The sequence below is a fragment of the Muntiacus reevesi genome, chromosome 18, assembly GCF_963930625.1.
Source record: "Muntiacus reevesi chromosome 18, mMunRee1.1, whole genome shotgun sequence".
Lineage (NCBI taxonomy): Eukaryota > Metazoa > Chordata > Mammalia > Artiodactyla > Cervidae > Muntiacus > Muntiacus reevesi.
The window spans coordinates 17,385,502-17,408,304 of NC_089266.1; the positions used below are offsets into that span (position 1 = coordinate 17,385,502).

General features: G+C 44.0%; 1 protein-coding gene across 1 annotated transcript in view; it reads left to right on the forward strand.

Moving 5' to 3' along the window:
• Positions 1–14,246, forward strand: part of LOC136150111 (leucine-rich repeat-containing protein 37B-like) — a 42,394-nt gene extending 28,148 nt beyond the window's left edge. The window contains exons 9-16 of the mRNA XM_065910882.1: positions 3,085–3,203; positions 5,396–5,539; positions 6,905–7,203; positions 7,617–7,721; positions 12,350–12,393; positions 13,753–13,807; positions 13,889–14,031; positions 14,141–14,246. Of these exons, the coding sequence (XP_065766954.1) occupies positions 3,085–3,203; positions 5,396–5,539; positions 6,905–7,203; positions 7,617–7,721; positions 12,350–12,393; positions 13,753–13,807; positions 13,889–14,031; positions 14,141–14,246 (1,015 nt within the window). The remainder of the gene's footprint in view (positions 1–3,084; positions 3,204–5,395; positions 5,540–6,904; positions 7,204–7,616; positions 7,722–12,349; positions 12,394–13,752; positions 13,808–13,888; positions 14,032–14,140) is intronic.
• Positions 14,247–22,803: the final 8,557 nt, after the last annotated feature.

A 22,803-nucleotide genomic window follows, 5' to 3' on the forward strand; every position in this document is an offset into this window, starting at 1 on the left:
TCAATACACAATTTCATTAATAGTATAGGAATCTTACAATAGGGTACTTCCATTTCTTCCCTCCTGGCCTTTGTGGTATTGTTTTCATATATGTTACTGATGTAATAAACAGCACACTATAATATTTTTTTAAAAAAATAGATTCAATTTGGATCTGTTTTACATCTTCCATGCCTCTACTTAACATTTTCAGTCTTTAGTCTGGGTTTTGTAACAAATGAAATACAGTTGTTGTAACTTTTTTCATGTATGTTGTTGCTGTTGTTCAGTCGCTAAGTTGTATCTGACTCTTTGTGACCCCATGGACTGCAGACTGCCAGGCTTCTCTGTCCTTCACCATCTCCCAGAGTTTGCCCAAATTCATGCCCATTGAGTCAGTGAGGCAGTCTAACCATCTCATCCTCCATCACCCTCTTCTTTTGCCTTTAATCCTTCTTTTCCAATGAGTTGGCTGTTTACATTAGGTGGTCAAAGTATTAGAGCTTCAACTTCAGCATCAGTCCTTCCAATGACTATTCAGGGTTGATTTCCTTTAGGATTGACTGGTTTGATCTCCTTGCTGCCCAAGGGTCTCTCAAGAGTCTTTTCCAGCACCACAATTCAAAAGCATCAATTCTTCAATTCTCAGCCTTCTTTATGGTCCACCTCTCACATCCATACATGACTAATGGAAAAATCATAGCTTTTACTATATAGACCTTTGTTGGCAAAGTGGTGTATCTGCTTTTTAATATGCTGTCTAGGTTTGTCATAGTTTTTCTTCCAAAGAGCAAGTGTCTTTTAATTTCATGGCTGCAGTCACCATCTGCAGTGATTTTGGAGTCCAAGAAAAGAACATGTGTCACTGCTACCACTTTTCCCCCTTCTGTTTGCCATGAAGTAATGGGGCCACATGCCATGATCTTAGTTTTTTGAATGTTAAGTTTTAAGCCAGCCAGCAGTCAACCAGTCAGCCAGTTTTTTCATATATTATAATTTTTTAAATGTCCTTTTCTACTAATTCTAATATCTGTATAGATAATGAGTTAGTTTTGATTGATTGCTTTTTTCCCCAATATAGGTCACATTTTCCTGCTTATTTGCATGCCTGGTAATTTTTCATATGATTCTAGACATTGTGAATTTTTAGCTTATTGTGTGCTATATATTTTTATAAAATGCTTGGGCTTTGTTTTGGGTAAAGTTAAGTTACTCAAAACATTTTATTCTTTTAGGTCTAACTTTTAAGAGTCATTAGGTAGCACTTCAAGTAGCCTTTAGTCTAGAATTCATTATTTGCAACTACTGAGACAAGTCCTTTCTGTGTATCATGAGGTTTTCCCTTCTGACTTGTAAGAACAGATGCTATTCCCAACCCTGTGTAATATCCAGTTAATCTCTTTTTTTTTTACTTTAAAAAAATTTATTCATTTTTTAAAAATTATTTTTTATTGAAGGATAATTGCTTTCCAGAATTTTGCAGTTATTCTTATTATTAATCCTTTCATGTGGTTCTTTTCGTGGCATTAGTTAATTCCTCATACAAATGCACTGACCAATACTTTGTTGAATACTTAAGAGCTCCCTCTGCATATCTCCAGAGTTCTTTGTCTGTGTTCTTTTGTACCCTCTAGTCCTCTGCTTTGTGAACTCCCATCACCTTGGTTTTCCCAGATTCTCGGCTCCATTTCTTTGGCTGGGGAGCCTGCCAGTCTGTGCCAGGGTTTCTCTACCCTGTACCATGACCTGGAAATTCTCTTAAAGAAGTAAGCTAGGGCAATCGTAAGGGTCACTTCATTTATCTCCCATCTCTTGGGGATCACTGAACTTGATTGCCTGAGGTTCAGTTTCTTGAAAATTGTTTTTCGTATGTTTTGTTTGATTTTTTCATTGTTTTAGGTAAAAGCTTAAATTGGTCCTTGCTACTTCATCTTGACCTGAAGCCAATAATATTCTTTCAGTCTGTTTTGTTTTGATGTGGAGTCCAATCAAAGACTAGCACTGCATGGCATGTCTTTGTTTCCTTTAATGTAGAATGTTTCCCTGCTATTTTTTTTTGGGGGGGGGTCTTTTGTGACATTGGCATTTCTGAAGAGTCTAAGCCAGTTGCTTTGTAATTTGCCCCACAATCTGGATTTGTCTGTTTCCTCGTTAGATTCAAAGTAAACATTTTGGAGAAGAATACTATGTAAGTGATGTACTCTTCCTACTTCATCACTTCAAGTGGCCCAATGCTAAGTCTGATCACTTGATTAAGGTGATATCTTACATATGTCTCCATTGTAAAGTTATTTTCCCCCTTGGTAATTGATAAATAATATATGGGCTGAACTTTGGGATCGGTGAAGATCCTACTTCCAGAACTCTTCATCCAGCTGTGCATCAATGATAATCCTTGTCTGAATCAACTATTACACTGATAGTTGTAAAATGACACTTTTCTAATTTTATCATTCCTTTCGCATTTATTACCTGTTGTTATTCTACAAAGCAGAGCTCCCTCACTTTTCTTTTTGAATATCATTATGAACTCATGTACTCTTCTTTAATTATAACTTGTTATAATGATAATGTTATTCTTTTGAATGTTCAGATTGTCCAGATTTGGTCAATGAGATCTCTGTTATTGTTTAACCACACACACAATGTTTTTTTATTCCTAGAGTAATTTCTAATGTATTTATTACTCATAAATAGGAATTGAGAAAGAGACTCCGGAAGTTGGGGACTTATTCAGATTCTTCTTAGAAGTCTGCCTACTTCTGTGTATTGTCAACCCAAAATGAAGTTTTTGGGTTGGAAGGAGATATTTCTGAATTAAACTACAGATCAATGTCACCCAGTTCTAGTACCTATTCCCTTTTTTCTAGGCATTCCATCCCCACTGCTACCCTAATCCTTCTGTTGGGCACCTCTGGCCTCTATATTTATTTTCAACAGTCAAGAGCAGCGACTGGCCAACTGATCTGTATCCAGTTCTCCAATGCATATGCCCCAAGAACTAATTCCTTTATGCACTGGCCTGTGGTGGCCTTGGCCTGCCTCTCCCACCTACTCGAGTAACTCCTTTACCACAAAGTTGATTCTGTGCGTTTCCACTTATAGGATCCTACCTATCCGTATGGCCTGCTGCCTCTGCCAATTTAAAGATACTATTGAGGTTGTCTGCAAGACAATCAAACTGCATTGTGACAGTGATTGCCTGACAAACATCACATTTTGTGGTGAGTCTGAATTGCCTGATGATAATTTTTAAAGTTTCTTCTAATTCTTTAATTTTTATTTTTAACCAGTGATGATAAATTTTAAAATTAATAATGTAATTGCATTATTTTTATTCATTCAGAGTTCCAAATCCCTAAATTTCTAAGAACTACTCCCTTACTGAAAATCAGATTCTTGGTTACATTATTAAGCTAATAATAGCTTAGTTACATTGTTAACTTAATAACGTAACTGATATACATACATAAAAGAACAAGAGAAAGGAATGGAAGGGGGAAGGGCATTAACATGAGTGGCCACATAGTGTATTCTGTGCTGTCTGCAAATGAGAAATTCATACAATGCATCAGTTTGTAAACTGATTCTATATACATTAGATCTCAAGTATCCTTTGTCTTACAGGATAAATGTAAACATATTTTTTATATTTTGACTATTTTTATATTATAAAAGAGTACAAGTGATGCTGTCTATGGCCTACTTGGAACCTGAGAGTTTCTGGTTCCACCACCAGAAGCTGCTAGCTTGCTCTTCTAAAGGATGGGTGCACTGTGTGTGTGCTAAGTTGCTTCAGTCATGTCTGACTCTTTGAGATTCTATGGACTGTTCCCCACCAGACTCCTCTGTCCATGAGATTCTCCAGGCAAGAATACTGAAGTTTGTTACCATACCCTCCTCCAGGGGTTCTTCCAAACCCAGGGATCGAACCTGCCTCTCTTACATCTCTTGCATTGGCAAGTAGGTTCTTTACCAGTAGCGCTACTGGGGAAGAGCAATTTTATTCTTAGACTGTCCAGCTCTGAACTTGTTCTGAATCTCAAACTTTTCTATCCACAAAACACTTAGGTGCTTCTGACTATTTTTCTATATATTAGATTTGTTGGCACTAACTTGATAACCTCCAAAATGTGCTTTGATGCCCAAATAGCTTGAATACAGGTGTCTATCAGTGGTCTAGAACACATCATAAATAATGACACTTTGTTACTTATATAAAGACAATTTTTTGCTTAATTTTCAAAAAATTTTTTTATTTTGGCCACTCAGTTCCCTGACCAGGGATAGAACCTGGGCCATAGCAATGAAAATAGCGAATCCTAACCATTATACCATCAGGGAACTCCTCAAAACAATTGTTTTTACCAATTATATTACTCCCTTCTCCCCCAGAAGTGGGCCAGAAAAGGCATTTTTAATCTCCTTTTGCAGATGAGGAAAAGCAAGATCCGAGGTATTAAGTGCAATGGCCTAGTACCGAGATGTCCTGTCTCCAATTTTAGGCTCTCTGCAAACCCATGTCCTCCTCTCTCATGACCCTTTTGTCCTCCTTTGACCCTTGCCACCACCACTAAAATTTTTAATCCTTTTGGAAGAGAAGCCCAGCTACACAATGGTACATATTACCTTCGTACAGTCATAAGCTTTGGATGGTTCCCAAAACACTGGAAATATTAGAAGTGAAAAGAAATGAAAGCAAAGTAGGCAATTGACAGAAGTTGCTTTTCCCTTCCGCATTATAATACTTCAAGTATTATTCTCTTGATCTGTTGAACATTCCACACTGGCATATAGGCTGGCAAATCTGTTAGCTAATGGACCCCTGCCTAAATTTCAGCAAAGAGCCAGGGTGACGTAAGAGTTTTGGACATAGAGCCCTCTGTTCTAGGGGCTGGAATATATGGAGGCAAGGACTGAACAAAGGACTCAATGGTTGGGTGGAGGACACGTTCGGATGATGACCTGCCAGCAACAGTTGTGGTCATGGTCATCTGTGATAATAGTAAGAATGCAAGTGCACTGAAGAGGTGGAGAGAGGAGACCTTACGCTCCTCTGCTTCTGAGGCAGGACAGGATGGGGTACGTGACCGTGAGGAGTCACAGTAGATCTGAGTAGAGGAATCTTTGTCTAACTGCCAGTCCCTTGGGAGCCAGTCAAGTGATCCTAACTATAATTACTGTATTTCATGCCACAGAATCTTCTGAGCAGATGGTCACTTTTTCAAAAGATATCTTTTTTCACCTTTTATTGTCAATCATTGACTTATGTTTGGCTTTCTTTCTCTCCCCTCCAAGTGGCAGTCAAACATTTGCTGATGCCTAATTTGTTTGTCTGGGATACATGACTGTGGACTGACAAAAAGCTCTCCCATCAGTCTTCAGTTATCAAAAACAGTCTCTTCTCTTTTGACAGATGAAAATACATCTATAGGGAATGCAGAAGGATCGTTCATGAAGGTGTTACAAGCACGGAAGAAGAACACCAGCACGGAACTGACTATTGAACCCGAGAGGGCATCCTCAGACATAAGTGCTGTCAGTCTGTCAGCCTTCATGAATGAGCAGCTGGACTTTACTGACGAAAGCGATGTGATCAGCGCACTGAATTACATACTGCCTTATTTCTCAGAGGGAAATCTAGAAGATGTTGAATCAACATTATTGCCCTTCATTCAACTTCTTTTTACAAATGCCCATGAGGGAGATAGGCCCCTGGGCCATTTCAAAAACAATACAAAGAACCCTTCTGTTAAGCCTATATTCAACAATTCGACTTATAAAAATAAATTGAGGAAACTCTATTTTCTGGAAAACTTGTTAGATGCAGAAATTCAAGAAAAAATTGATGAGGTTAAAAAGAAAGAAAAAACGGCCATGCTTATCCGTGCCAACCTTTTGGGCCCCAAATTTAAACGCCAGATCTTTCCAAAGAAACTGGAAACAGCCCAACCACAGGAAAACAGCCTAGCTGAGATTGAGAGCCCAGGGCAAAGGCTGCTGAGAGTGGACAGGGTTCTCAAGCGCCCAAGGGGCCTACAGAAAAGGCACTTCAAAGATGCGGGAGATGAGAGCAGCGAGAAGAAACAGAATGCCCAGCCATTTGTGGAGGACACTGCCAAAGAAAGAAGGCTCAGGAGGCCGTCCCCAAGGGAGCTGGACGAACTGGACATGGTGCAAAGACCCAGGAAGTTAGTGGGAAACTCCTTCAACACAGAGCCTTCGTTCATAAAGGAACACAGGGCAGCAGTCTCTTCTTTCCTGAAACAGTACTCTCGGGGCAGGCCTTCTGACCCCCTCGCTCCAAAACCCCAGCCTGAGGTTAGAAACAAATCAAAAGACTTATCCTACACCATTTTTGTTTTAGAAGATGCTGATGCTAGAGTGAGAAACATGAAGGCTTCCAAACCAGTCTCACATTCCAGAAAAAAATACCTCTTCCATAAAACTCGCTCTCGGGTGGCCCACAGAACACCGAAGGCCAAAATAAGCCGAAAGATGAGAAAGAAAGGTTCACTCAGTAGAATGATGCTGGCCAGAAGGCCTCTGTTCTCTGCAGTGAGGAGTCTCATCAATTCCCCTCCACGAGAGGGGTTTTCATCTTCAGGATTACTGGATCCTCAGGAAAATCGTTTTTCAGAATTATATTCTCTTTCAGACCCTCCTAAAGACAACTCTAGTTCAGTGAACAATACTCCACATGTTTTTGGAGCAGTTGTCTCTTCGGGAAACATTACTCGGCCAAAAGAAACAAGACCTGGAATTGCTGCCCGTAATAATGTCTCCAGTGCACACTCTACTGTTGCTGCAGCCTTCATGCCACCTGTTCAACACACGAACGAAACACAATGGGAGTACCACAACGTGGGCACTGAGTTTGGCTCTAAGCCCCCAAGTGTCAGTTTCCCAGTGCTCGCGTCCCCAGGCGATCAGTTTGAAAGTCAGCTTAACCAGCAGCTACGATCTCTCATCCCCAACAACGACGTGAGAAAGCTCATTGCTCACGTCATCAGGACTTTGAAAATGGACTGCTCTGAGACTCACGTGCAGCTGGCCTGCGCCAAACTCATCTCCAGAACAGGCCTCTTGATGAAGCTTCTCAGTGAGCAGCAAGAAATAAAGGTGTCCAAGGCAGAATGGGATACAGACCAGTGGAAAACTGAGAACTACATCAATGAGAGCACAGAAGCCCAGAGTGAACAGAAAGAACAGGAGTCCAATGAGGTGAGGATCATGCCTGAAACATAGGACCTGGGCTTCCACTCAGTTCAGGACATGCCATTAAAGTGCCCAAGCAGAAGACCTGGGGCTCCTGGCCTGTATCTTGTCTCATCCAAGCTGGCTAAGACAGTGACCTCCCTCTCTGCTCATTCAGAGAATGTGTCACTATTCCTAGGGTAGATGAGAAGAGGATATAACACACAAGATAAATACATTGTAGAAGAAAATGCTAACAATGAGATCAATAACTTTAAATTTGGTTTCTTCTTATAAAAGCTATCCACCTGAAAAGGATGGAGTCTTCTAGTAGTTTAAGAATAGCTAGCTATTGTTTAGAATAGGTTTAAGAATACTCAACTTTCATCCTTTCCAGCTCCCTGTTTTTAAAAACTTGTTATTTATTTCTTTATTTTTAGCTCACAAAAGAAGTCCCAGGTTACGGCTATAACAACAAACTCATCTTGGCAATATCTGTGACTGTAGTAGTGATGTTTTTGATTATAATGTTCTGTCTCATTGAGGTAAGATGATTATTAATTCAGATTCAGAACTCCCAACCCAAAAAATCAAAGCCACCTTTCCACCTGCTAGTACTTGATACTCCTCTTCAGTCACGAGGACTGAGATATACTTTGTTCTTTTATTGACGAGTGTGTTCCCAGGGTTTTCACAGGAGCTCCACTCCCAGGAGATATCTGTGGAACTGAATCCAAGATTATAAGCCATTAGACTATTCTGACCAGTTAAGTTTATAAGAAGCCAGAGTTGACACGATAGTAACATTTCTTTGACTCAGAACACCATGTGGATTGATGTACTCACATTCACTCTCATGCTACCTTGATTTCTCTCCTTGTTGGCTGCAGTGATGAGAGATACATCATTTCCACCCTCACGTAGCTGTCGGTCACCCTAGGAGGGCTAAAAGCACCGGCTAATAGATAGAAGTGTGACCTTATCAGTCCCTTAGATCTCCTCAGCAGCCGTCTTCCCCGGTGTGTTAGGCATTGTGTAAATAGGTTCCATTAGAGCGCTACAAGTAAGGATCCCGCATCAGGCCACCCTGAAGTATGTCATGTCTCGAGCAGCATCTTCCTGGAGCTAGCCTCTTTACCTTTCATTCAGTTACATTATGGTTTATTACTTTCCCCAATAGGCAGTTGCTAACATTAAGAGGAAGATTTTGGTTTTTTTTTTTAACATGTTTATTTTTTATAATCTCATTGATTTATTCTTGCTGCCCTGGGTCTTTGTTGCTTTGTGTGGGCTTTCTCTGGTAGAGACAAGTGGTGGGGCTACTCTTCCTTACTGTGCACAGGCGCCTCATTGTGGTGGCTTCTCTTGTTGCAGGGCAGGCTCTATGGGTGGGAGCTGAGTAGCTGCAGCATACAGGCTTAGTTTGCTCTGTGGCATGTGGGGGTCTTCCTGGACCAGTATCAAACCCATGTCTCCTGCATTGGTAGGCGGACTCTATCCACAGCACCACCAGGGAAGTCCAAAAGAGCAATTTTAGTGAGCTGACCACCTTGATTCTACTCTCCCAAGTCAGTCTCCTTTATCTCTTCTCCTCTCCCGGCAGCCCTCTATTCCAGCCAGAGCAGCCCCTCCCATGTGCTGGTTACACCGTACCCTTTCCTGCTTTTACCTGCGCGTTTGCGCAGACAAAATAAATTCCTTTATTTTACTTTGCCTGTGGGAGTCCTGTGACTCTCCAAAGCCAACTCAAGTTCATCTTTCTTCAAATAGACTTCCCTGAATCATCCAGCCCTCCTGACCCTAGTCTCGTGAGGCCTGTCACCAGTTCTTAGGGGTCCCAGCAAAGCAGTCCCCTCAACCTCAGAACTTACAAAAGTGGTAAACAGTTCTTTAGAAGGTGGCTCCCTAAGAGCCTCATGAAGGGGAGCAGAGCAGTGTAAGGACCAGTGGCTTCCTGGTCTCTCAGACTTGAATAAAACCTGACATGATGTGTCTGCTAAAGAGAAATGTGTCGGTCTGTAGGAGGGCTGGTCAGTAGTGAAAGTACAGAAAAGGTGAAGAGGGAGCAGCATGGGCTGTGCCCAGCCTCACCTTGTCCAAGAGTAGAGATGGCACCTAAGGCAGCATCACTGAAGAGCCAGGCCCAGTGCCAGGCTGGACCTGTTGAGAGCATCTGGCTACCACAGGCCTTTCCATTTAGTGTGGGATTCAGCTGATTACTTTGGTTCTAATTCTCTTCTCACCAAGTAGCCTTTTGGGTGTGTGGTTGTGCTTTGGCGTGCCTTGGAGGCCTGTCTTTACAGAAGTTTAATTCTCTGGTTGTATAGACACAGGTGCCCTGTCTGTAGAACAGATGTATTTCTCGTTGTCAAGTAAGAATTTGGCATTCTGATTTTCGATCAGTCCTGTGATATTATTGATAAAAGTGAAACTGCCACAAGAGGAAGATGTAAGTTCTCTCTTGGTGGGGAAGAGTAGTTTCTGAGCCTAGGAGGTTGGGGACTTAGCATGGGGTCTGGGGACTTAGCATGGGGTCAGCTTGCTAGTAGTTGGCCATTGCCCAGACTGTACCCTCTGCATCTCCAGGTGGCATACGGCCTTTGCTTGTTTAGTGTATCTGCATGTGCGAGCTAAGTCACCAGTCATGTCTGACTCTTTGTGACCCCATGGACTGTAGCTCTTTCAGGCTCCTCTGTCCTTGGGATTCTCCAAGCAAGAATACTGGAGTGGGTTGTCATGCCCTCTTCCAGGAGAGCTTCCTAACCCAGGAATCAAATCCTCATCTCTTATATCTTGTGCATTGGCGGGCAGGTTCTTTACCACTAGTGCCATCCGGGAAGTCCTATAACATCCTCTTTATACTGTTTTTAATTTCCATGTAGTTTAACCTTGCATTTGTATTTATTTATACCATTTCATTGTTTCCTCTCCCCACTTATAAGGTTTTTGAGGACAGGGACTGTGCAATGTTTTTCCCATGATAGACACTAATGGTGTTTGACAGAACAGAAATGAGGCATTTTATCAGTTCCGCAGTGAAGAATAATGCAAAGGAATATTTATTTGAAGTAGCGTAGAGAGTCCAGAAGTAGACCCGTGTGTTCTTAAGATATTTGTCATGTTTTGATATTCTAATCAGTGGAAGAAAATGAATAATTGATAATCAAATAAAAGCTGCCTGACTATTTGTAGGAAGGGGGAAGAATAATAGCAGATCCCCATTTCTCATCTTAAATAAACATGTTTCCATAAATGTGAAAAAATACTGCATAAAAGTATTAGAAGAAAAGCAGTATTTTAATAATCCTGTGGCAGGAAAGCAGCTTCAGGGCCTGGTACCACGAGCAGAGTCTTTGATGGATCTGACCACCTGGTCTGTGACACCAACTTAGCACTGCTTCATGCCAAGTGGAAGATGAAGAATTTTCTGTGTATTGTCTGACTGAATCGCCACAATCCTGTGAGGATGGTATTACTGTCCCTCTCTCATAGAGGAAGGAGATGAGCATGAGGCTCCAGTGGTCAAACCAAAAGCAGGAGCCAGCATCACCCGACTGCAAAGCCTGTGCTCCCTAACTCTGCTCTTTTGTCTTGTCACCTGAGAGACAGAAACAATGGGAGGTTTTGAAACGCTGAAATTCAATGAAAGCCAATATTTATTTATCATAAAGAGGTTTGTGGTGGGGGGTTGTTTTTGTTTGTTTGGCCGTGCTGTACTTGCAGGATCTTCGTTCCCGACCAGGGATCAAATCCAGGCCACCACAGTGAAATCGCAGAGTCCTAACCACTGGACCACTAGGGAACTCCCAGGGGTTTTATAAATCAACAGGAAGAAGACAGACAGTCCAGAGGAGAAGGGGGTGAGGGCTGAGAAGAGCAGGAGAGGCATTGACAGTCTACCACCACAATGGGCCATCCTCTCCTTATGGCTCTTGTGCAGCAGGTTTTGTTAGCCAAGCCTTTGTCACCTCATGACATAAAAATCATCTCTAATCATCATCTTCAAGTACTTTTATGATCTGTCTAGAACTTGCTGTATTTGATTTTTAGTGTGGTTGAGGTAGGGGATCTAACCTTTTCCCCAGTACGTGAAGATCCACTTGTTTTCAAGTCTTTCACTGAATGGTTCATTCTTTCTCCCCTGTCTAAAATACTGTCTTTACTTGGATTCTATTCTGTTGATCCAGTTATCTTTTCCTGTTATCTTTTCAATATCACACTGCTTAACTCTAGGTACTCTATAACATGTAATTTTATATCTGTTAGGGTAAGGCCCTGATCTTTGATCTTCTTTTTCATACATTTCATAAGTGTTTTTGCATATATTCTCTACCAAATGTCAGCTCACCAGGTTTTGTTTAAAAATTTCCTTGGATATAAATAGGGTTGCATCGAATTTGTAGGTTAATTTGAGGAGAATTGACCTCCTTACAGTATTCTTGGAAGATAGAATCCCATGCCATGTATGTATTTCTTCTCAATGTCCTTCAGGAAGGTTTTAATATTCTCATTACATAAGTCTTACACATTTTTGGTTGAGTTTATTTCTAGTTATTTTATGCATTCTTGTTGATATTATAAATGGGATCTTTTTTTCTATTAGCTAGTTATTTGTGCTATATAGGAAAGCTATTAAAGCTTATATGTTGATCTCTTGATTTTGTACATAAGCTGTCTTACTGAATTCTCATATTACTTACAGTACTTAAAATTTCGTTTGATTCCTTTGGTCTTCTAAAGTCCATCATTCATATGCAGATATGTTTATCTCTTCCTTTCCAATTCTCCCTTTTTCTTACTGTACTGATTAGGACCCCCCTCCTCCACAGTGATCAATAGTAATAGTAATGATAGGCATCTGCCCCCTGTTCTTGATTTTAAACAGTGCTTAGGTTTCTGGTCAATACTTTTATTTTTTTCCCTACTTCTGAAAGTTTTTTGTTAGGAATTATCTGTTGAACATGATCTAAAATGGTCCATAAAATGTATCGCCAGCTGCATGCAACACCCAAGGTTAGGTACTGTGGGAGAGTAAAAGGATTCTTAAACAGGATAGAATTCCTGTCCTTAAAAATGTTGTCAACTCACTGGGTAGATAAGACTGAAAATAAAAAGTAATGAAAAGATTTGGAAGTGGCTGTCATGATCTTGATCATGTTTTCTTTTAAAACAGATTTATTCTCATAGAACAGCATCAGAGGAAGAAGGAAGCAGAAGGTAAATATTGGTCTTTTAAAGTAGAATTTTAGAACTAGAGGAGAGCTGAGAACTCATCTATTTTAGTCTCCTCACCAAAGGCAGGAAGAAGCTTTATTTACCCTAATGCTTTACACTGATTTATTTATCAGCAGAACTAGCTCCCCAAATCTGGCGTAGCACAGGACTGGGACGGATTCATCTGGTTTCACTTGTTCTTTAAGGAAAGAGGGTGGACGGAGAGAGGTTTTGGTTGTACCTGTTCCTGCCAGTGGTAGGCATCAGGCCAGGTCAGAGGTGTTCTTGGAGGCTCTGGGGTAAGGAAGTTAGAGATTTGGGGGCTAGCTTTACTCAAAGCTGATGAAAAGTAGAACAAATTATGTGTTCTTTCTGTAAAGGGGCAGGAAAGCTCCCCTTCTCATCCTCCTGGTTTTCAGCCCCCACGCCATATTCCCTTTATCCAAACCTCACAAAGTTTTAACTGGAAGAAACTTTAGACAGTAGTTTGTCTTTTCCTTTTATAATTAAAAAAAAAAAAAATCGAGAAAGAGAAAACATCTGGCCCCATGGTCATGCTGCTAGTGATTATCAAAAAGAAGGTGGTGCCTTTCCGCAGAGGGCCCCTTGTGATCACTCTGCTTGGGCTGCGAGCTCCATTTTATGTCACAGCTCAGCACACACAGACTTTATGGACAGAAGTGGTCTCTGATACAAACTCAGTGTGCACGCCGTTGTTGTTGTTGTTTTTTTTTCAATTCTGTTTGTCTTCAAAAAGAATACTTTTGATTTTTCCTGCTGGTCATAACCTTTAAACTGATTTCACAATTCACTCACACCTCAGTGACAACCTGCCATATGCAAGTCCGAGTGCTAGGTAACTTTGCTAGTTGGACTTAAGGGTTTACCTGCTGTGATGCAGTTTATCGGATAGAGCAGCTAAGAAAGCAGAAGCACCTCCTCCCCTCCCCCACCCCCACCCCAGCAAATGCCGCACATGAGACTAAGTCCAAAGCGGGCTAGTGTGGAATGCTTCTGGAAGGAATGTGCATCTGCCCGGCACGGTTGCGCAGTGTCTTCACTGCACGAGGGCAGTTGGCTGAGGGCCGAGAAACGTGAGTGGGGCTGCAGTCGGGCCTGTAGGCCATGCTAGGCCACATGCACAGGCCTCCCCAGAGACGCGGGCCAGGGGCCAGTTTGGACAGACCCGGAGAGCTTCTGGAAGGCCAGCATGGAGTGATTCTCAAGACCCCAGGTCTGTGGTGACTTTGCTCATTGTGATTGCTGACTGAAGTCCCATTTAGTCCTGGTAAGACCAGAGCAAATACACTGTGAGAGATGGAAAGTGGCACCTGACACTAACTGTGTATGCTTTCCTCCAAGGGGCTTTTTCGGATTTCTGCTGCGTAAGAGGAGCTCAGGGACAAGTGAGAGTCAGGTGGGTTTGGGAAGGATGAAGTGCTATAGCCGGAGGAAGCAGGGGGGAAGCAGAACTAACACGTCGCTCTCTGTGTCCCAGGAGGGCTTCTTCTGGAGGCGGCGGCCACTTTGGCTTCGGGACATGTACAGGCCTCTCAACGCCACACGCAAGAAAAACATGGCGCAGAAGCTGCACGACAAGGAGTCTTCGGAGGAGGATGAGATTTTCAATAAGGATGCGGGGTAAACAACAGGGGGCGATTTACACTTCTCGCCTCAGATGAGGAAATAATGAGAAGTGTAATTGCCCCTTGCGAAACTAAACGCCTTGGCCCTCTTCTTCTCATCCCAGGGGGACCCCTGAAGCACCGACAGAGGAGCCTCCGGCTACAGATTCGGCTGCTGAAGAGCCAGAGGGTGAGGAGAGTGAGGCAGCCGCCGATACCGCCACAGAGTGAGCCCCGTCCTGCCACAGGCCACCTGCAGGTTTTATTTTCTAATACTGGCTTCTCAGCATCACTTGTAAAATACTTATTTTTCTCATATTAAAATGTATAAATCCATAACCAATTCTAACCATGTGGTAAGAAATTAAAAATGTCAATAGTTGAGTATTTATGTACCACTATCAAGGGCCTGCAAGAAAAAAGCAGAGCTCTTTTTTTGAAACTAGAATCCCTCAGGGCGGCCAGAACTTCCATCAGAGGAAACACGGGCAGAAGAGGATAAATACAAGGATGGAGGGGGGCTTCCATCCCTTGTTTCCCCAGTTTAACCAGCCCCTGGGAACTGGAAAACAGGTCATCCTCAGGGGGCATAGATCATTAAATCAAATAACAGTTTTCTCTGGTGCTCTCTCTTCTGGTTCATCAAGTACAAGTTATTTACAACACACTTGACCTCCTGCTCAAGGAGGATCATCCACTTCCAGCCTCTCTCGTCAGTCACTGGGGCTGACAATATTTGGATCACTGGGCCACCCTCCACCAAGGACCAAGGCCTGACTTTCCCCCAAGCTCTCAAACTCATGTATAGGAGCTCATGTTCCCTGTCTTGGTAGGGGGTTCTCCACCCCTTCAAGCTGGTGGAAAATGCACATTGGGTTGTATTTTTTCTTTAAAAAGCAAAAAAAAAAAAAAAAAAAAAAAAATCTGAGTCTTTGAATAGGTAACAGGGAGGGGCCAGAGGGGCAGAATAAAGAAAAACATGTGAGCGCACCCAAGATGGTCCTCCTCAGGCCCCAGCCTCTCTTGACGCCTTAGAGGATCAGTCATATGCTGCTTGGCTCCCTCCAGCACCAAACCAAACCCACTCCTGTCTCACCCAACACGTGCCCAGGGCTGCCTTGACTCCAAGTGATGCTGTAATGACAGTGCTATGTGGGGAAGGTGCAAAGGCTTTTCCAGTCCTTCTGCAAAGAAAATCGTTAATTGATCACATTTAGTAAGTCAGGGAGAAAGAAATATATTAATGAGCAAAAGAAATTCTGAATGAATAAGATTTGATAATCTACCAAAATGACCACAGATAGCATCGGAGCTTTATTAATATGAGGTGAAGAATGGTACAAACCGTGGGATGAGGGCACACAGTCCCCCAGAGGAGCAGTGGGCCTGAGAGCCCAGCAGGTTCTGCTAGTTGGGTGGGGTTTCAAGCAAAGTGATCAGCTTACCCATTTCTTCTGGTTTATGAGTTCCCTGATGCTGCATGAAGACTTCTGTTCTCTCAGTGCCTGCCCAGGTCATCTCCCAAAGTTTCTCACCAAGAATGAAAAACAAATGTTTTCTCTGGGTAGTAACTTCAGCCAACGAGTATTTACTTTCTTTAAAGTGCATGACCAATAATACTAATAATAGGAAGCAGCAGCAGCAGCTAGCATGTTCTATTTGCTGGTGTGGTGCCCAGCCCTGGGTTAGGCATTTTATGGTCTTATCTAGCCCAACGATCCATGGAAACATATCTTGTCATCCTCGTTTGACAGATAGGAAACAGGGTTTGAAGAATGTAGGTAACCTGGACTTCCCTGAGGGTCCAGTGGTTAAGAATCCGCCCCTCAGTGCAGGGGGCACGGGTTTAATCCCTGATTCGGAAAGATCCCTCATGCTGTGGGGCAACTAAGCCTGTGCGCCACTCAGTTCCTGAAGCCCACGCGCTCGAGCCCGTGCTCTGCAACAAGAGAAGCTGTGCACCTCAGCTGCAGAAAGCTCACGTGCAGCGATGAAAACCAGTGCAGCCAGAAACAAACAAGGAAATAAATAAAATGCAAAAGAGAAGAACGTAGGTTACCTGCTCAAGTGCCCCAGGCTACACGTCCAAAAGTGTGTTAGGGTTGTAGCGCAGAACGGCTAGATTCCAATAGGGGTGAGAGAAATATAGAATCTTTGGTTGAGGACTTCCCTGGTAGTCCAGGGGTTTAAGAATCCGCCCTGCAATGCAGGGAACACGGGTTCAATACCTGATCTGGGAAGATTCCACATGACTTGGGGCAACTAAGCCTATGCACCACAGGTACGGAGCCCGAGCTCTAGAACCTGGGAGCTGCAACTACTGAAGCCCGAGAGCCTAGAGCCTGTGCTTCACAATGAAAGAAGCCACCACAATGAGAAGGCTAAGCACCAGAGAAAGCCCACATGCAGCAACAAAGACCCAGCACAGCCAAAAATAAAATAATTAACTTTAAAAAAAAAAAAGAATCTTTGGTTGCCACCAAAAAGTCAATAACAGTGATGATAATAATTAGGGGAAGAGGCGGCTGCTGTTTGCTGAGCACCTGCTACGCGCCAGGTACTATACTAGGGGCTTTGGTTGCACTATTAGTTCACAAGAGCAGAAAGTCCCCAGGTCCACTCAAAACTCCGTAATGGAAGGGAGGTTGATTTCAGTAAGAGAGGTAGACACAAAGACAGGGAGTTGGCAAGACCAGGGGGAGAGATCCTTGCGCTGCTGGGCTTCCCAAAGCACGGACCAGGAGTCCCCGTAGCTCCAGGTTCCTATCTGGGGACATTTTCATTATTTCAAAGTTGGCACATAAAGTGAGGTTTACATATCATTTTTTTGTATCACACTACCTCAAATTTGCACAATTTTGTATTGGTCTCACATGCTACCTTACCAGTTTTCTAAATTAAAATTCCCGAGAGTAAAAGTCTGCTTTGCCCAACTTGACCTAAAGGTGGCTGCCGTTGTTCAGCTGCCCAGTCGTGTCTGACTCTCTGTGACCCCACGGGCTGCAGCACACCAGGCTTCCCTGTCCTTCACCTCTCCCGGAGCTTGCTCAAACTCATGTCCATTGAGTCGATGATGCCATCCAACCATCTTGTCCTCTGACCTAGACTGGGCAGTGTTTTTGCCAGAGCCCAGAGACATCACCTGGCCAGCCTGTGAGTGAGATGTTTCTCCTTGGATCAGGCACACATCCCTGGAGACAGCTTGAAAGTGGGAAGAGTGCCCAGGGTCAGGTGGTACAAAGCTTGTCTGCCTAGGGCTGCCTCTGTCACCATCACGTGATGGACAAGCCAGCGCAGAGCCCAGTTCCTTTTTGAGAGCTGAGTGACAGAAGGAGAGAGGGAGACACAAGGCCAATAGCTACCAAATGAATGAAAAGTTTCACTGATTCTGATGAAATCTGTTAGAGAAATTAGCCATTTTTTAAAAGTTAATGAAATGAGACCATGTATCATTAGGGCAAAAATGATACAGAAAAGTTGTAAGACTCAGAGGAGGGAAGGTTAGGAAGCTAGGGAGAGTCCATGAAAAAGGGAGAACTTGAGTTGGGCCTGGGCTATGTCTGCTCCTGGTGCTGGGGAAAGAGTTGATTAGGACAAAGTCACTGCCACGAAGGATCCTAAGCCTAACAGGAGGCCCAGACACCTGAAGATACACAGAGAAGACGGTGTGTTGGCAAGACAGTGGCAATGAACCAACAAGCGGTTCAGTTCCTGGTTGACTAGAAAGGAGTAAATGTGAAGGGTGGCTTGGAGGAGAGGAAGAGGAAGAAAGCCACATAGAAGTTTCTTAGGAGGACAAGATGAAGGAAGGGCATTCCAGATGGGGGACAGTACAGAGGTCAGAAGCATGAAATCTCGGTGGGGGGGGGGGGGGCTTGAAGCAGGTGCAGTCTGGTGTTCCCAAGCATAGAGCTCAATGGGGAAAGGGCAGCAGATGAGGCTGTGCAGGTGAGCAGGGAACCAGTCCTGAAGGGCCTGGCAAAGGGCCTGACCAAACAGAGCACAGACCATAATGTTTTGAGCAGAGAAAAGAGACACGACCAAGCTTGAGTTCTATAAAGAGTACTTTGATGGTGGCCTAAAAGTAGTCCGGCCAAGAGATCGACATGGGGATGTAGACCAAGTAGGAACTGGAAGAAAATGGGTTACCAGACCAGAGGTTTTGATGCAACTGAAGGGCTTGTGCAGTGGGTGCAGATGAGTAAGAACTGAAAGGACAAGAGCTTATGTTTTAAGGATGAAAGATTGGTCTTGTACGTGAAACCCACCTGTGCTGGCTAACTGACGCTTATCAGAGGTGGGCTCCGACCCTGTCCCAGCAGCTGAGAGACAAAGTCCCTAGCTTCAGGTGATGGCTGAAACAAACAGCAAATTCTTTAGGCAGCCTGGAGTTTTTCCAGGCAGGCACTTTAAGAGGGGCTAGAGTCATCCTAGAGCTGTGGCCTTGAGCTGGTAGAAACTATGTTGGTGTTTGTTCAAGTCTTTATGGGCCAAGGTTGAATCTAGAGGGAGGCACAGAGGAGCCTGGCTAGAATTTAGTCCAGGATAGAGTCTGTCACCCTCCAAACCCACATACCCACTTCTCCAGCCTCTGTCAGCCTCTGAAGCAGGGGTCCCCCTGCTTCTTGTGTTCACTGAAGTGCTGAGATGTGGAAGCAAGGGGGTCAGGGAGGTGTGGGATGCAGAGGTTCTCTGGCTTCTTCAGGGCCAGAGGTCAGCAGGGATTTGAGGGTGGGAGAGGTCGGCTCCTAGGATGACTGGGAGGCAGAATGGACATCTCTGCCCACCCCTCCCACTCCCCAAGGAGGTCAGGACCTCTCACTCCTGGGGAGCACCAGGCCTGGCTTCTGGTGAGAGTGAGATGCTGTTGAGACCCCGTGGGGGAGGGCACTGGAGCAGCAGCTTGCAGACATAGCACGAGCGCACCCATCCAAGAAAAGGACAGGCCCCGAGGCCTGGAGCAGGAGTGGAAACATGGTTCAGGGTGACGCTACAGGTGTTGGAGGGTGATGTAGGAAAGAGGGTTTGGCGCCACCCTGTGGCGTGTTTGGACTTGCAGGAAAATTACCACTTATCTGTGAACAATAGGAAGGCTGCAGGTGGAAGAGGGCTACAGCGAGAATGGGGAGCCTGGCTTCCCAACACATGAGCCGCCAAACTAACCCTGGCTGCTTAGCCATATTCTTACACAAAAGGTCAATAAACGTCTTTCTTATTTAACTCAATATTGTGTAGGATCTCTACTGCAGTGGCTTAACTCATATCTAATAAAAGAGTGTGCACATGTATTAGTTAGTCATTGCCACAATAATGCTATGTAATAAACCCATCCCAACCTCAGTGGGTTAAGATAGCAATTCTCATGAGTCTGCAGTTTGGCTGGGGCAGCTGTGGTTTAATGTTCTACTGGCTGGGTCCACTCTGCTCCTCAATGCTTGTCTGCAGACCAGATGAGCTCTTTTCTAAGCATGTTTATCCTGTGGCCCAGGCTGAAGAGGCAGCAGCTGCCCAAGTGAAACTGCCACACTCTCATTTTTGCCCATTCTATGGGCCAAAGCAAGTCACATGACCAAGCCCGAGCCCAGGACTGGACAGTCCACTCCACCCACATCTCACCCACAGTGAGATGAGTATAGAGGTAGTGAGGGATAAGGGATCAGGGCTAATAATTCTATCCATCCCGGGATGTGGTGAGTCTTGGTTTGGGATGTATGCAGATGATTGTGATTTTGTTCTGCATCAATAAACAGCTGCCATAGGGCCTGTTGGTAAGGGTAGTCCTGGTTCTGTAGCAGAAGAAAGGGTTTTGCAGAATGCACACCTTCCACTCTCGAAGGTGTCACCTATAAATGGAGCATTGTGAAAGTCACTGTCCGTCCGTGTGTAGACCCAAACACTTTCTCTATTATGTCAGGAACCCTGACAAGGCAAGAATCACATCCTCTTCCCATCCCCAATGTATAAGAGCAGGCCCTGCCCCCAGCGATGATTCAGGGATATTCTTGAGTGACTTTTAGATCATTTCTTCATTCTCCCCATATGATTCCTTGTGAAATACAGACTGAGCTCCTAAAGGTCAGCACGTGATGCTATGCATTTGTTCCACAAGCTGCAAAGGGACTATGCCGTTTGGAGGTGGATTTTGTACCCAGATCTGGCTGATACTGAATTCTGTATCCACTGCTGCCCAAAGGGACCTCAACAGAAGAAAGCGTTGTATAGAGTAAGCATCAAAACAAGGTAGTGAAATGTCTTTCTCTAGATGCCATTTGAAACTGGGTAGATTCTCATTGCCTGAAATATCCTAAGAGGAAGACTGTCTGAAAGCACAATCCTGGGGATTTCCCTGGTGGTCCAATGCAGGAGGTGATGTGGGAAATCACCTTCCAATGCAGGAGGTGCAGGTTCAATCCCTGGTCAGGGAACTAAGATCTCACATGCCTTGGGGCCAAAACATAAAACAGAAGCAATACTGTAACAAATTCAATAAAGACTTGGAAAAAAATAGTCCATATCAAAAAATCTTTAAAAAGAAACAAAACAGTACATTTCTAGTTATGCCTGCACCTTAGTTAAATTATGATGCAGATTGAGGGGAAAAAAAATAGCACAACCCTAGGGAACTCCCTGGCTGTCTAGTGGTTAGGACTCGGTGCTTTCACTGCCATGGGCCCCGAGTCCAATCCCTGACTAGGGACTAAAATCTTGAAAGCCACAATACATGGCCAAATAAATAAATAATACAAAAGTGCAATAATGCAAAATAATACAAAAGGGGTCCGCATGGACTTAAAGACAATTTTAAGGACAATGAGATCGTTCATCAGAGCCCCCACGGCTCCGACATCACATGTGGCTAACGGCCACCATATTGGACATCGCAGATAGACTGTTTCCATCATCATGGTTCTGTTGGATGATGCTGGTACAGAATATGTCCAGGACACAGAAGAAAATGGTAATGGTAGTTGCTTTCAGAGAAGGAAACTGGGAAGCTGCAGCACCATATTCCCTCTTGTACCTTTTGAATTTTTTGTCATGTCTTTGTATGAAGTACTTAAATTAAAAACAACAACAACAACTGGGAATTAGAAATCTCCACATAGGGTCACCATACCAGGACAGTGATTCTCAGGATATTACTTTGCAATCAGCATAAAACAAAGTAAGCTAATAGATGTTATGATTTCACATTTAATTTTTTTTCACAGTGTAAATATTTAGCTCCTGCCACCATCTCTCTGCTCTTGTGAGCTCATAGACAACAACGTGAAGTAGCCAGGAGATGTTAAAGGAAAAACAACCTACTGTCAAGCACTGGCTGACAGCATTATTTTTCCTGAGAAATAAATTCAGATGATCATGATTTTATTCCACATCAATAAACAGCAGCCATAGGACCTGTTGATAAGGTCATTCGTAGTTCTATAACAAAGAATTGTTCTGAACAATGCACACCTTCCAAGTGAGACAGGAAGGAAGAGGGCAGGGCACAATCTCTAAAAGAACAACATAGTCCTTGAATATACGACACAAACTGGCTAGAACCAGTGAGGTCCAAGATGGAAGAAGATTTGACTGCTGGTAGACCTTGAGCCTCTTGCCTTCTGAGATGGCCCACACTCTGTGTGGGGTTTTTCTCCCATGGATGGTCTCAGTTTACAAGATGGCCCCATGCCCTGGGGCTGTTCCTGCCTGCTGAAACTACACAACTCAGATGGGACTTGAACCCAGCCAGAAGCTACACTGGGACTTGAACCCACTGTCTTTGAGTTGAGTTCACATAACTGGTGGAGAAAGAAATGGCAACCCACTCCAGTACTCTTGCCTGGAAAATCCCATGGATGGAGGAGCCTGGTAGGCTGCAGTCCATGGGGTCGCTAAGAGTCGGACACGGCTGAGCGACTTTACTTTCACTTTTCACTTTCAAGCATTGGAGAAGGAAATGGCAACCCACTCCAGTGTTCTTGCCTGGAGAATCAAAGGGACTGGGGAGCCTTGTGGGCTGCCGTCTATGGGGTCGCACAGAGTCGGACATGGCTGAAGCGACTTAGTAGCAGCAGCAGCAGCAGCAGCACAAAACTGGCCTTAGGACTTAATGAAGCTCAGGTTCTTGATGTTTATCACAGAAAGAATTCAGTGAAAGGCAAAGTGATGGGTAAAAAGTAGATTTATTTAGAGAGATACACATTCCATAGACAGAATGTCTCAAAAGGCATGAACTCCCCTCCAGGACATGTGGTCATTTCGCAAAATAAGCCCTCAAGAGCTATGTCATTCTTTTAAAGGTTGTGCCCTGCCCCCGTCCCTCCTGTTTTACAAACACCCTGCTTCCTGAATGAGTTTGAGAACTGGTGTAACAGGGAACAGGGATCCTGCTTGTAACCTGTATCCAGGTCAGTGAAGGAGGGAATGGGGGTAAGACAGGAAGAAGGCAGGGAACAATCTTTAAAAGAATGACATAGTGGGAGGACAGGACATAAACTGGTTAGAACCGACTAGGCCCAAGGTGGCAGGCAAATTGACTTCCACTAGACTTGACCCTCAGTGTATGCTCACTGTAACACTTCAGCATGCTACATGACACACCGACAGGCCCCATGACAGTCCCAAGGCTGACCACAAAAGTCAGAAAGCGGACAGTGGCCTCCATCCTGGAGATCTCCACCCCTTCCTCAGAGTGGCTGGAATACTCCCACTCATCATCCTATCAAAGTACCCAGCCCTACAGAACTGACAACCTCAGGGTGCCCACTCTCACCATTACTATTCAACATAGTTTTGGCCA